The 14,187-nt window shown below is 50.5% G+C and overlaps 1 protein-coding gene across 3 annotated transcripts in view; it reads right to left on the bottom strand.

The window, feature by feature from the left end:
* The window catches only part of gfra1a (gdnf family receptor alpha 1a), a 34,706-nt gene continuing 20,519 nt past the window's right edge, over positions 1-14,187 (bottom strand). For 2 of the 3 annotated variants that reach the window (XM_086122644.1, XM_086122646.1), the window contains 7 exons: positions 7,878-8,056; positions 7,410-7,582; positions 6,215-6,324; positions 4,660-4,794; positions 4,157-4,347; positions 2,937-2,984; positions 1-1,851 (listed from right to left, as the gene is read on the bottom strand). In XM_086122644.1, the coding sequence (XP_085978770.1) occupies positions 1,702-1,851; positions 2,937-2,984; positions 4,157-4,347; positions 4,660-4,794; positions 6,215-6,324; positions 7,410-7,582; positions 7,878-8,056 (986 nt within the window). In that variant the 3' untranslated portion in view covers positions 1-1,701. The remainder of the gene's footprint in view (positions 1,852-2,936; positions 2,985-4,156; positions 4,348-4,659; positions 4,795-6,214; positions 6,325-7,409; positions 7,583-7,877; positions 8,057-14,187) is intronic. The other variant, XM_086122645.1, reaches the window with a different exon arrangement.

Genomic DNA, 14,187 nt, shown 5'->3' with positions numbered 1-14,187 from the left:
TTTGGGTGAGTGAACTTTTTCTTTAATTTGTATTTCTTCATTTGTACAACAGATTTGACATTTTACACAAGCGAAGACGATGGCGGGAAGCCGAAGAAGAAGTAGAAGAAGACTCGCCATCTTTTCTCTTGCACGTCAAAAACATGGGCGACGCCATCTTGAAACACTCAACCACCATGCGTCTTACCTTCTTCTCGTTAGCATTCGTAGTAGGACATTATCGCTATTTTGAAAAACAAGTCGAGGCCTTCATTCATTTCAACGCGTCCAAAAACAGCAAATTAAACAATCGAAATGTAGAAAAATAAGATTTTTTTTTGTCCTTAAAAAAGGAAAGTAAACATCGTCATATTTAAGCAACATCGTAAACAAATTTGCGTATATTGAAGTACAACAGGAGCTACACGGATATTCTCTCTTTTGTTTTGTTCACAAATGCGAATGGAATAGTGTCGATATCGCATACAGAGCGGGAGAAAATATACATGACACACTGTATACTGTACGTACAAAACAAGAATCGTCCAAGTCAAAGTAGTTGACGAAAGAATATGAAATCAGAGTTTTGTGAGTCCCGCAAAAAAAAAACGAAAAAAATCACTACGTTGACGTCGGCTGGTTTACGCATTAGCGTTAGCAAACGCGTCTCCTTTCCGAACCAGCTTTTCGAGTGTCTCTCGGTACGACGCTTTGGCTTTCTCAGCACCTTGTCATCAAGTTGTGCCGTACAGATGATAGCAAGATGCGAACGCTCGCGTGGCTAGCCGGCTTGTTTTTCCACACCAACTTTTGAATCGTTGCGTCGAGGGAAAAAAAACAAAACGCATTGGCGCGATTCCGGTAGCGCGACCCTTGTTGCCGTTTTTACGATCACAACGGCAAGAAACTATCTCTGCTACAAAAAGATTCTGACTTTGTCCTTTGTCATTGCTTGTCTTAGCTTAGCTTAGCGGCAGGTCCAGGAGTCATTGAAATGGCCAGCTGACCAGAAACATTCAGTGGGCGGATAATGTTGAAGGCTGATACTATGAGCAGAGATGTTCTGTCAAAAGGATTCAGAGTAATCTTTTTCGGTGTGGATGTTTCCTGCACTCCAGCAACTAAAAATTAGATTTTTATGGCTGCCAGTTGGTGCTATAGCTTTTTCACTTTGCCAAGCAAAACTGGCTTCTTGGGCTAAATTTTTAAATGCTGAGTGGGCACTACAAAATGATCCAACAAACATTTCTGGGAATGTTCCTAAAATGGCCACTTCAAAAGTTTGTATTTTATTTTATTTTTCTTCAGTTTGGGCTTTTGGGGACTTTGGTGAGCTTTCTGTGACGTGTTCCTTATTTGTGAAACTGACGACACTAACTTTCTCCGTCTGTTGAAATGAATTATGAAACTGGAAAGCGTACCGAGGCAGCTTGTTAGCATCAATGATTACTGATTAGACTTTCCGTTTTTCGTATATTGCGTCAACGCGTCAGAAGTGTTTATTTCTGGTCTTTCTTGACCAATGCAAAGAAAAACCAACCGCTGCATCGAAAGTCAACCACAGCCGAAAGTGACAAAATGAACAACAACAAAAAGGGGGAGGGCGGGGGGGGGGGGGGGGGGGGAGAACAAACACAAACCAAAGGGGATTCATACAGTGAGGAAGAAAAAGAAGAATTTCACGTTGTTTTGTGTGTGCAGTTCACCGTTTCAGCCTAGAGGCTACAAGTCGTCCGGTGAGGGAAGATGGCGGCCGCAGTACAACAGCCACAGCAGCGGGGGCAGCAGAGATGTCGCCTCGGAAGGTCGGCGGCGGATGCACGAATTCCTCACGATGGCGTTGGACGTGCTCGGACCGTCCATCTGCGGGTCCTGGCGGCAAACAACAAAATGTTCAGCCACACCGCTTACGGGCGATATTTTGTCGCTTTTAGTCTTTGATTGTCTTAGATTCATACATTTTTCATTTGGTTTTGAGTTTTTAAGTTGGGTTCTCTCAAATAAAATAATTTTTGAGTTTGTCATTCACATTTTTCATTCTTGTCCCGTGGTTTCTTCTTCTGGGTCACCGTTATCTAGGCATCACCATAGTTTTTATTTTTATGTTTTTTTATTTCACCTTGAACATTATTCTTACTTTTTTGTTTGCGTGTACCAAAGGTCGACGTGCACGTAAACTGGCTTTTCTTCGCACACATTAGCTTGGTCGTCTTCCCGCCGGCATGCAAAGTGAAGCGAGCGGGGCGCTGCGGTAAACGGAGCCGACGACGGGAGCGCTACTCGATGCTTACGATGCTTTAATGAATTCATCCGCTTTGACGGCGCACTGCTGCATCAAAAGGTTGTTTTGATTAACGCTAAATGCCACGGCAGAAAAGCTCAGCGCTCGCGCACGTGCGCGCGCGTGGTGGCGTCAGCTAATGAAGCTGCGAGCTAACGGGCAGGTCATTTGCGGCGAGGCGCTACGAAATGTCACCGATGGTACACTGTGACATTTGCCGTGAACTTCGCGAGGCCCGGCTGCCTCGGCCGCCTGGAAGGATGGCCACGTAGAGGGCGGAGCCATCGCGGGTCATGTGACACCTTGGCTTGATGAGCACATTTGACTTCAAAAAGGTTTTGCTGAGCTCGAAATAAGCACGTGCGCATGTCAAAGAGAAGCCGGCTGGGGTCGCGCTAGCTGGCAAAAAAAAAAAAAAAAAAAAAAAAGCCACGGCTAATTTGGTGCTCATTTTCATATCGAGTAATTTGATCAATAACGGCAAATGAAAGCTGTTTTTAGCGTTCGTGCAAGTGGAGGCAGCATCGTGATGTCGTTGCAAAGCACCAGAGGGATCTGCCAGCTCAAATGCCAGCATGTGGCATCCAACAGGAAAATATTAGATGATATCGGCTTTTTTGGACTTGTAATGTGATCAAGAAACACCCATCGAGTTGAATGAATGAAGGCAACTCACCACGCAGAAGACGCTGTCAGCGCTGGAGTTGGACTTCAACTTCTGAGCCTGCTCAAGAAAAAGAAAAAAATAGTCAGCAGTTGCGACACTTCCTGTGTGCGCTCACACTTCCTGTTTATCATCGTGCTATAGCTCGCTAGTTTTTAATGTTGTCCATTTCTTGTTTCGATGGGTCTGATTTGTACGTGATGTCCGGCACTTCACTTTTTCAATCACAATATTCCCCTGAAATAAAAGTCTGCGGTGACGTTGAAGATTTTGGAATGACAAATGTCGATTAGGAGTTTGCTGCAAAGCTGATTTGCCGCGTTATTGGCATCTTCGCCTTCGCGTTTTGATGGCGTGATGACGACGAGGCTGCTCTTGTGACGACACGCCGAGAAAAAACGACTTTGACTCTGCTGCTTGTGTCGACCGTGAAGGTGGCTGAGAAGCGGCCCGAGACACGTGTGCGCGCTTGACCCTTCGAAGCAAACGTCAAGTGGAAATGCGGTGAATGTAAAGCACACCAAGCAAGCTTCACGTGGCTCATTTCCAATTCAAAGAGGGAAACAAACAAAGAGGACACGTTTTCCCGCCCTGCGTCCGCACGCGTCGGCTCGCTCCGATACCTGGACGAACCCAAAAGTCACATTAGCATGCGGCGCATTTCCATACGGAGCGCGGCGCCAAGCCCACGGGCGACGTCCGCGTACGCGCGCGCGCCTGTCGACGTGAAGGCAGTTGGACGGCCTTTTACTTCCATTTGTGTTGTGGTCAGGCTCTTTAAACTGTGCGATCAAAGACCACTTTTTTTTTTTCTGAGGAAGTAGAGGACGTCAAAACCAGGGGTAAAAAAAAAAAAAAAAAAAAAGACAAACAAACTGGGAATTAACGGGTTGGGTATCACGGCAAATACAACAAAACCCGGAAAGGTAAAAGAAAAAAAAAAGAAGCTCAAACTGCTTTTCAATGACATCATTATCGTGTGAAATGGATGAAACGCAGAAATGTGAGGTTCCATTTTCAGGCCGTATCGCTTAGCTTGTTGCGCTATCGCGTGTCACCGCTAACGACACGGACATCGCTGACGGACTTCCCGCCCGCGGGCACGATTGCCGCTAGCCGCGGCTTCGTTTCATCAGCTGCGCCGGCTCAATTCCCGCTGGTGGGAACGCGCCGCTACTCCAACAAGCTCCGCGCACGAGGACGGACGGACGGACGGGCGGGCGGACGGGCACCTGCAGACTCCCGCAGAAGTGGTATATTCCGGAGTCGCCGTTGATGTGGTTTTCCACGTTGTTGTTGCGGTTGCGTTGGCGCGGCGACGTCACGGTGGTGGTGGTGGTGGCGGCGGTGGTGACCTGGGCGGGAGACATGGGCGGCCACACGCCCATGTCCGTGCCGTTTCCGAAGGCCTGGATGGCGTTGCCTGCCGATGCACATGCATGCGCGCAGGTTACAGCCATATATATATATATATATATATATATATATATATATATATATATATACATATATATATGTATGTGTGTATGTGTGTGTGTGCCCGCCTTTTCACTTTTGCCGTCTATTTTTCTCACTCTTCCTTCTATTTGCTCCGCGCAAATGATTGTCTCCATTTAAGCCAAATTCAAAATCCCGTCTTACGTTGCCTGCGGCCCCCCCGCGGATAAAAACGATCCCGATTCTCCAAAGCGCATTGTCAACACGCGTCGCCTGTTTGTCGCTCGGGTTGACTCACGCAGGCAGCCGTTGTCCGCGAAGAAGGTGACCAGCTTGTCGCACTCTTCTCTGTCGTTGCCGCTGTTGCTGCAGTCGCAGTGCGGCGACACGCTGATCTTGGGAGAGCGAAGGTAGTTGGGGGTCATCACCGTGCCTGCGGACGCAGCAGCGGACCATGTTTATTGCGTCAATGGGGGGACGAATCGAGATGCGGGCACGGTCGCGGTCGCGGAACGGATTCCCAAATTTAGCTCAAGGCACCACCGAACGGTGTTTTAATGGCGGCCCGTTTTCTTGCCTGGCAAGGGAGCGGTTTCCTGTCCAAAAGCCATTTTTGAGGAATTTGGGGGCAATTTTTTTTCTGCCAAAGAAACGGTAGCCGGCTGCCGATAGGACGGCAGGCAAAAGCCGCGGGGTGAACGATTTCGGGGCCATCCGATGATCCGCTCGTATTCGGCCAAAGGCTTCGGAACTCAGTGGACGGTCGGCGCTTCACGGCGCCGACCGTCGCTGACCCGAAGCGCCCGGCCAAAGCAATCAAAGAACTTCTGAAGCTGCCAAAGAAGCGGAATGTGATGCGAGGGCCAAGTCAATCGCCTGACCTGCATCCCGATGAGCTGACAAAAGCAAAGGGGGGTCAGGGGGGGCAAAAACCGGCGTCTGCTGACGTCGCTGAAACCTTCCGCGCGTCAGGCTGCAGATGCCCGACTGCAGCGGGCAACACACGAACCTCTCCGACACGTCGTAAAAAGACGGACGTTGAACGTGAAGGTTGATGAGAAACGTTTGCTCATGTCGGAGAAACTTTGAAGATTGAAGACTCCCTCGCAAGTCTCGAGGCACTTGGACAACTCGCGTGTGTGCTTTGGTGATGAATAACAGCGGCGTTCGTGCAGTGAGACTGTCGGGAGTTCGTGAGCAGGAAGTGGAGGGTGGCGGCGGAGTGAAGAGGCCACAGCGAGTAAATTGCTTCAGTCGGTGATTCTTCACCCCCCCACCCCTCCCGAAAGGCGGCTCCCTGGCACTGGCTTCGCTCCAGAACCTTGAGCCTTTTGTTTAGGGGACGGGGGTGCGGGGAGGGGTGACACGAGGACATTGTGAGATGGTGCACTTGTTTGAGGGGCTAATGAGGGGCTCCATGAGGACCGTGTGCGCGGGTGTGTGGCGACAAGTTCACAAACTTGAGAGGACTTTTCTCCGCTGAAGCTGGCTTCCATTTAAAGGGGACATGCGGCGCTCATGTCATTTACTCGTTGAATTCCTTCCAAGCTCGCAACTCCATTTGCTTGCTTATCCAAATCAACGGTCCTCATTGAAATGAACTGAAATGGCATCAATCCGTTCCAGACCCCTCCCCGAAAAACACAGCGAGTCATTACGTGTTTTCAACTGGGGTTCGTTCACGGCTAACATGCTAACGCTCGAGAACCGTATGGGGCATTTTCATTTTCAGTTACATCACGACCCCACCGATGTTGACTTTGAGCATCAATACATTTGACCGATGTGAATATTTGAATTCTTGGTGGTTTCTATCATTCAAAAAAGTAAGAACTGAGTAAGCGTCAACTCACCGATGAGGCCCGAGTAGGCCAGCAAACAGTCTGCGTAGTTTTCCTTCAGGCAGCCCGACCGCGAGCGCGCTTCCGACTGGCAGTTGGCGAAGAAGTCGGCCAGGCGCGACCTGAAACGCGGCCAAAAAGGATGAGCGGGCCATTTGGCTTGCTGGGTTCTTTTAATGCAATTGCTAGCAGCTACCGAGCAATCCTCAAAAACCCAACACATTTTTCAGGAAAAATACAACTCCAAGTCAGAGCCATATGATTAAATCAATCAATATATAAATATATGCGCGATTCCACGATTCACGCTGGGATAGCAATCGGGCCGGCCGGCCGACAGAAGACTGTAACAAGCCAGCCAAAAAAGAAAAAAAAAGATGGCATTATCCAAAATATCAACTAAGAGCAATATTGCGGTCGAACGCCGTACAGCCGTCGTCAGCGGCGTTCCGTCCGACGGTCGCAGTCGGCCATCTTACAAACGGGTGACATATGGCGAGGGAGGCGGAGCCGAAACGGCGGACTTCAATTCATCTCTCCGCCACCTGACAAACGTGTGATGGCACCGGAGCAAGACGGGGCGCTAACGCGACTTCGCAATTGGACTTCGGACTCTGTACGTGTGCGTGCGCGTGTCAGCTAATGCGGCCTCGGTTCCAAATGGAACTCATTTATGATGCTTCAATTTAATTCTGGTGAGCCACAAGCTGCAAGCTCTGGAGACTGTGCGCACACACACACAGAGGAATGCAGGTGGTGATGTCATCCGCCCATCACTGAATTAGTGCGGCGTCATCAGCACGAGTGCGTTTCCGTCGGCTGCCTGAGGTCAGGGAGGTCGCCAACAACAACGTGAGGCCACCCACATACAAAATATCAAAAGTTACTTGCCCAAATTTGTTGCGTGAAAATGTTGTATTGATGAAATGAGTTGATGCTTTGTGTCATCCATTAATTAATTAATTCAATGACCAATTTTACGTTCGTCTCATTCTTTGTGCTTATTGGATTACATATTGTTGCTTATTCGGACAGAATTCATCGTCAAGGGGACACGACCATTTTCCAGAATTGTTTCGTATTTAGTCTTGTGACTTCTAAGAACAAATGACTTGACTTAATTTGGGGAAAAAAAGATTTTCATTCAACAGATTTGAGTCAGGAAAGCTCTGACAAGACTGGAGCTAACGTGAAGGAGCAAAAGCACCTGCAGATGTAGTTGGTCCTGCACGAGGCCTGCAGCTCCAGGCAGTTGGGCTTTTGTTTCTCCTCGTAGGAGCAGACGGGCACGATGGTCTGACGCCGGCGTTCCGAGCACGCCGTCTGGTCGCTGAGTGGGCACGAGCAGAACAGCATCCCGTAGCTGTGCTTGGGAGGAACCTGACGCACCCAAACGGACGACAGCCATCAAAAAGAGAAGTCGACGATTCTCCTCCATGCCTTCAGAACCCCCCCCACAAGAAACCAGAACGTCTAAATGCGACCGTGCTGGAATACTGAAAGCAAATATCACGGAAGACCGTTTACAATCGTGTGTTGAGATGAAGGCGACGACCCGCGCGCTGACGTTCGCCAGCAAAAATTGACATTTGAACGGAGCAGTGAAAAAGTCCTTTTTTTGAATTCCAGTTGAACGCGAGAAAAGAACTTGTCCAGCGAAGTACCGACAGGTTACCTTGTCAAAGAACTGGCGGAGGGCCTTGTGGCACTTCCTCTTGTTGCAAACTTCGGCGGTGGAGACGCGGCTGGTGCACGGGCTGATGTAGGCCGAGCGGTACTTCTTGCACGTGTCGTTCAGGTTGCAGGCCTTGGCCGCGTTCAAGCAGTTGTTCTCCCGAGCCACCGCCGGCTCGCCTGCCGACCGATGGGAGGAGACGGAAAAAGTCAGTAGGAATCCGACATCGGTGCCGCCGTGGGCCTCGCGGCTCAAACTGTCAGCTCGGTTAGCTTAAAAAAGAAAATTGCCTGATTAAAAAAAACGGAACTTTCAATTTATTTCAACTAATCAGAAGACCGGATGAATGTCAGCCATCGCCATGTTTTTCTCCAATAGAAAAACCTCGGATACACCGGCAGCACCTGCGGCAGAAGAGTCTCCCGGTGAACCGGTCACGTCAAGTGAGAGCCGCCTTCTACGCCACCGACACAAGCCTCTTTGCCTCTGGTCCCCATTAACGACGCAAAACGAGCATCGCTTGGCAGATTGATCTCAACGTGTTTCATACATTGGGGTGGAAAGAGTTCCTGCTCTGAAGCCACACAAAATCGAACCTGTGTTCCATCAAAGCCCAGGGGGGTCAGCGGAGGCCTAGACGCTCCCCGCGTCCGTTGCGTTAGTTTCGGCTAGCGCGTACGTCAGCCCGCGCTAATTCGCCGTGATGGGCCTCTAACGACCGTTTGCGCGGTCGTGCCGCCGCGGTGCTGAAAAATGGAGCAAAAAGAGGCTTTTCCGTCTAATCAAGCAGCGCCAATTAAGCCGAGGGGAGGGCCTGCGCGGCAAACATCTGCGAGTGGGCGGCCCGTGAACTGAATTCCAAAGTGTGCTAATGAGACGCGATACTTCAAACGGGCCAACGGAGACCAGAAGTAGTCCAAGCGGGAGGGGTGCGCCGGAGGGGGGGGCGGGGCGTGGGGTATCGAGGTCGACGACGGGGTGACGATGTATTCATTAAAAACAGATTGTCAGGCGGGAGAAAAGAGGTCAGCGAGGCTGCGGGGAAAACATGAAAGCAGTCGCAGCGATTGTTGCCGACATGGACGCCTCCCTTCGTGTTGAAAAGGGGGAAATCGTGCGATCACAAACTCTCCTACTGCGAGGCGATGACGGTGAAGGTGAGCGATCGCAGAGACCGTTAGGGGAGCATCAAAGCTGCCGCAAACATTTCTGCTGAGGAATCACTGTGTCCTTGTGACAACAATCTGTCGCGCTCTGATCAAAACACGAGAAGAACGCACGTGAAAACAATCTTTTGTATTCGGATGTAAAGAACGGCAGGAAGTTTTAGCCTCCGTTGTGCGCTGATGAGCCAGTCTCAAGTGGCGGCTGTGTTCAACGTCTGACGACGATCTCCCGTATACCTCGAAAAACAACCAAGAAGGGCTCCATTTCGCACCAAAAAAAGGACTTTCAAGTGCAACTTTTGCGACGAGCCTTTCAGGTCAACCGCCTCCAAGTCCCGAAAAAACAAGAAAACATTGAACGAGGGGGGAAGGCCGCCTCCTCCTCGTCTTCATCCGTCCCTGCGGACCGGCACCTCCGAAACGAGACGCAATTTGGCAGCGGGCGGCTCCAGGGAGAGAGCTCGCTGTCTTTATGTGGGCGCGGGGGGGGGGGGGGGGGGCGCCGTCCCAATGCGGCTTGTTTGGCGAGAAACAATCAATAGTCCATCTGCACTTTTCCACCGCTGCAGCGCACCCCCCCCCCCCCCGCGGAATGGGACCCCCGCTAAGGGCGCGCCGGTCAAGTGAGGGGAAGGCTTTTGCCTCCGCCGATGGTGATTCTTCTTCCTAAAGAAGCCCCTTCCTAAAGCCACACGCGCGACCGACTGGCTGAGTCATGAATTTTCTTGGTTCGTTGGAATTTGTCTTTTTTGTTGTTGTTGTTGTTGTGCGCCGCTTCCACGAACAAAATGGCCGCCAACACGGAACACAGTCGGTGATTCGACATTTTGCAATCTCGTAATTATTTTTGAAAAAAACAACTGCAATGTCTTCTCATGAACAGCCAACATTAGCAGAATTCTTTTCACATACAGTCATCCCTCATTTATCGCACGCTAAGTGCTGCGCATCAAGGAAAGGAAGTGGAATTAGCAAACCAAAAGCAGACGTGACACACAAGTTGAAAAGGCAAAAAGAACTTTGACCCTTTCACGCACCCGCTAACACGATCAGCTGTCCACCGTAGTAACCGCTGCCTCTGAAAGGGTTCACCACGAAAATACAAAGTAACTACAGAGCAGCAGGCCTGGAGGCAGAAAACATGGAAAGAGCTGCGACTCTGCGAGGAAGCCCGACGTACTGACATCTCACTGAGTAATCGGAGCTGATGTACTGCGAGGCATCCAGCCCGTGTGGCAGAATCAAGTTGCAAAGCATAAAACAGGAACAGTCACAGCACATTTCTTTTCCTTGCGTCTGTCAGGTGTGGTGTACAGTACTTCGGCGGAAGCCGTAAAGAAACAAACAACTTGCCATCGTGGAGATATCGAGCAAATCCCAGATGAAAGAAAACCAAATGAGCGACATTTGTTTTGAATAATGCAGTCGTCACGTACACGGCGGCGGAAGCGCAGGATGACGTGTCGATGACAACAGCGCCCCCTTGGGTCGGGACAGACGTGATGAACTGCAGGCAGATGGCGGCACGCACACGCACACATGCAGACAGAGAGGGTCAGGGCAGGAGCCATCTGGATGCCTGGTCGGGGGAGCCAGGACCCCCCCAGTGGCTCACGTTTCCGATGCGGCCGCAAATTGATTAGCGCATCTCCTGTTTCCTCCGGTTCCGACGCGAACAAACCCCCCACCCCCAAAAATGAACCCCTCGACCCCCCCCCCCCCCCCCCCTGTCCCTCCCCACTCAGCCACCCTAATTGCAATTAGCCTTGGACATTGCCGGTAGGAATGCTGACTTCCACCATAACGACATTCGGCTGAAAATTCTTCTTGCCTCCTGCAGTGACGCTTTCTGATTGCCTGCCCCCCGCCCCCGTGACCTCACTTGTGCCGTGTGTGTCATCGTTAACCTTGTGATCAGATGCTAAAACACTTACCAAGGCACAGGGGAAAAACGAAATCCAAAACACAAAGTCCTGAAAAACCCATTAACTCCCCCGCCCCATAAAAAAAAAACGTGCCAGTAGCACAAGGAGAAACCTGAAAGAACTCATGACATGATGACCAAGAGGTGCGCCGCTGAGGGAGAAGCCCTTTGCTGCCACCTGTTGGTCACAAACAGAACAAATTTGGTCCGAAAAAGTCAGAAATTTGCTGATTGCTGGAAAATGCTCATCCTTGTTAATATGCTTCTTCCAAAACAAAAACAAATAAACAAAACAAAGCACAAAAGTGTCTTAGCGGCTAAAGCGTTCCTTTTCTCGCTTTTTCGTCACTTAAGATGTCTGAACAGTTCAGTTACAGGGGCGGAAGCAGCAGAGGGATATGTAATGTCGTGTGCCAGAATGTGCTAAGCTGCAACATATGATTCAAAGTCAAAGTCGCGAGCAGAATATGGCTGAGTGTAACCTCGTGAAAGTACCGATTCTTCATCGTAGAACCCGCCAAAATGAGTGATGCCAATGTGACATTCCGCCCAAAACTTTGGGTGGGAGCTGCCGAAACTTCTCTCGCTTCCGATGTGTTGACATCTGCCGCCTAATCGTTATCGTCCGCTCAAAACCTGTGCCGATCTCCAGCTCAAATCTACGGCGATCCGTCAGTCAACGACAGCGTTTCACAAACTGGACCCTTCCGGGCCTTCACAGACCACACGAGGACATTTCTCCGTGGAGAGAACGAGGCCGGCTGCTCTTTTCCTTCTTTCAAAATAGAAGAAGGAGCACAAAAAACATCTCCGGATGCGCTCAGGGGTCCCGACTTTGTACGTCGTTCAATAACAAGCGTCCCGGCGCAATAAAGTGGCGGCGGCGGCAAATGGCACAAGTCCCATTTGCTGTAATTGATCCCTGCAGTGTTACCAGTCCACGCAAGTTTCTGCTTTTCTGCCGGCACTTTATTGAGCTTCGGCACCTCGCCGCAATAAAAGACAGAATCGCACAGAGGATTCACCGACGCTCTTCAAGCCTCGCTGGCCGCTTGACCATCAGAGACCCGTGTGGAAAAACAACGAGAAATAAAGGCTTGAGATTTCAAGCCTTCTCGCAAATCCAAATATGATTTGGAAACGGACTTTGAAACCCCAATCCTGCCCCGAAACTCCAAAATCGGAACCCCAATCCTGTCTTCAAGACTCCAATTTGAAACCCTACGCTTTGAAACGCGACTCTGAAACCCTTTTTTAAAAAGCAAAAATCAGTTGTGTTTCGTTTTTTTAAAAATGGGCATTAAGCCGCTACCAAGAACCCAACAGAGCCTTCTGATCCACCCCCCACCGGTGGCGGTTGCGGTCGAGAGAGTAAATCAAGACGACGGCGAGCCAGCTAGCCTGCCAGCTAAGCCGCAGCATAAATTCTCGCGCCGCCCGCTTGTAAACATCGCGTCCACGGCCGTCTCGTCGCAGGGCTGCCTCGTGTCCGCTGAGGGACCGCACGCGGGGTCCCTCAGCGGACTACTCTACTTTTTTACCACCAGATTGTCAGGTGTGCCAAGGGTCATGTAGTAGAAAACCGCCAAAGTCCCAACTAGGCGAGACAACAAAAAAAAAAAAAAAGGCGGAACACACGAGGACTTACAAGCACAACTAAAGTACTCCGCACACACGCGCGACTCGGACGGCGGTGGGCGTCTGGCCGCTTTCGGCCCGATGAGGTCATGCCGATGAGACGACTTAATGAGGACTTAACGAGCGTCCGGGCGACCCGTGGCCGCTTTGCTGATGGCTTCCCCTCCCTCGGAACAAAAGCGCCAGTGTGCCTCGCATGCCAGCTAATCACATGAGGCCGCGCGGTGCCGTCCGCCAAGCCCGCGGATGCGCATTGAACCAGCGACGGCGCCTCGGAAAGAAAAATACAAAACAAAAACAAAACAACTAATCCACCTCTTGTCGATGCCGCATCGGCGACACAAATACGCCTCTGGCGGTACCACGTCAAAAATGTCCGGGACCATTACAAGTGTTACGCTAGCCGCACTGGCGCTCTCTGACCTTTATGACGACGAGCTCTTCAAGGAAAATATCGGGGCTAAAAAAAACAAAAACAAAAGCGCCTCAGGGCCTGTTTTGAGCTGCAAATGGAGATCAAAGTGTGCAATTAACACCACAAAAGCGTAAGAAAGAAGCGCCGGGAAAATGAGTGTGATAGATGCCCTGTAAACAAAGAGGAAAGACCGACGGCGTTCGCTATACGTCAAGGCCCGAGCAGCCAAATCATCTTTAATGAGGCGCACATATCAAATCCGATCCATCGACGAGACCGTAAAATAATCAATCGCCGCAACGGCGAGTTCCAATTAGCGCACTTTGATGGATTGACGGTCACGGCTGCATCGGAATACGTTTCCAATCGATAAATAAACAAAATACACAAAAGTTCAGCTGGTAAAGTTGAACGCGGCGCGACCGAGAACCTTCGCCTTCATCTTTCTTTTTACGTGCGTGGTTGCGGCCGTTATTTTAATTTTGGATCGTCGACGGATTGAAACATTTCTTCCTTTGCGCGTCTTTATTCGAAAAGAGCGAAGGTAAGGCACAAACATAAATTGATCATGACTGGCTGGCCAGCATGGTGCAGAACGCGTGGAACGCATTCATGTCATTTGCCTTCATTTTAATGCGGAATGATGTTTTGAGTTCCAAACGTGGCCACGGGAACGAAATTCCGATCTCGAGGCGCCAACGTACAGGACGTCTTTTTCTGTAGCGCCACCGCAACAATTAGGTGTTAACTTGGCTTATCTTGGAGCAGCATTTTTTTTTTCCCCGCTCGCCCCCGCCAATTTTTTTTTTTTTTCCCCGGCGTCTTGACTTTTCAGTCCCTCCCGGTGGTCTGTACAACCTTGCCTGCCAATCACAGCAAATAGAAAGCACTCAAGCAAATGACGGCGTCCTCCTTGGTCAAGTTGAATGCGGCTCCGCGGCCGGTCGACGGGCTCTCGGCGGCTTTTACTTTGCGCCCGCAAACGGCGTGAGAGCCCGATAAACGAGGGGGATACGAGCGGCGAGCCTGCGTACGGACGCACTTTGATGGACTTGCATCGAATGGCCGCGAGACACCCGCATGCTCTTTGTTTTGATCTCGTTTGTTTCAATCAGACGACACCTTGACCACCAAAACGTTCACCTCGGGCAACCGCCAGCCGGTCCT

The sequence above is a fragment of the Hippocampus guttulatus genome, chromosome 10 (assembly GCF_054856545.1).
Source record: "Hippocampus guttulatus isolate MCC_2025c chromosome 10, RoL_Hgut_1.0, whole genome shotgun sequence".
Classification (NCBI taxonomy): Eukaryota; Metazoa; Chordata; class Actinopteri; order Syngnathiformes; family Syngnathidae; genus Hippocampus; species Hippocampus guttulatus.
This window is presented reverse-complemented; position numbering and strand designations above follow the sequence as displayed.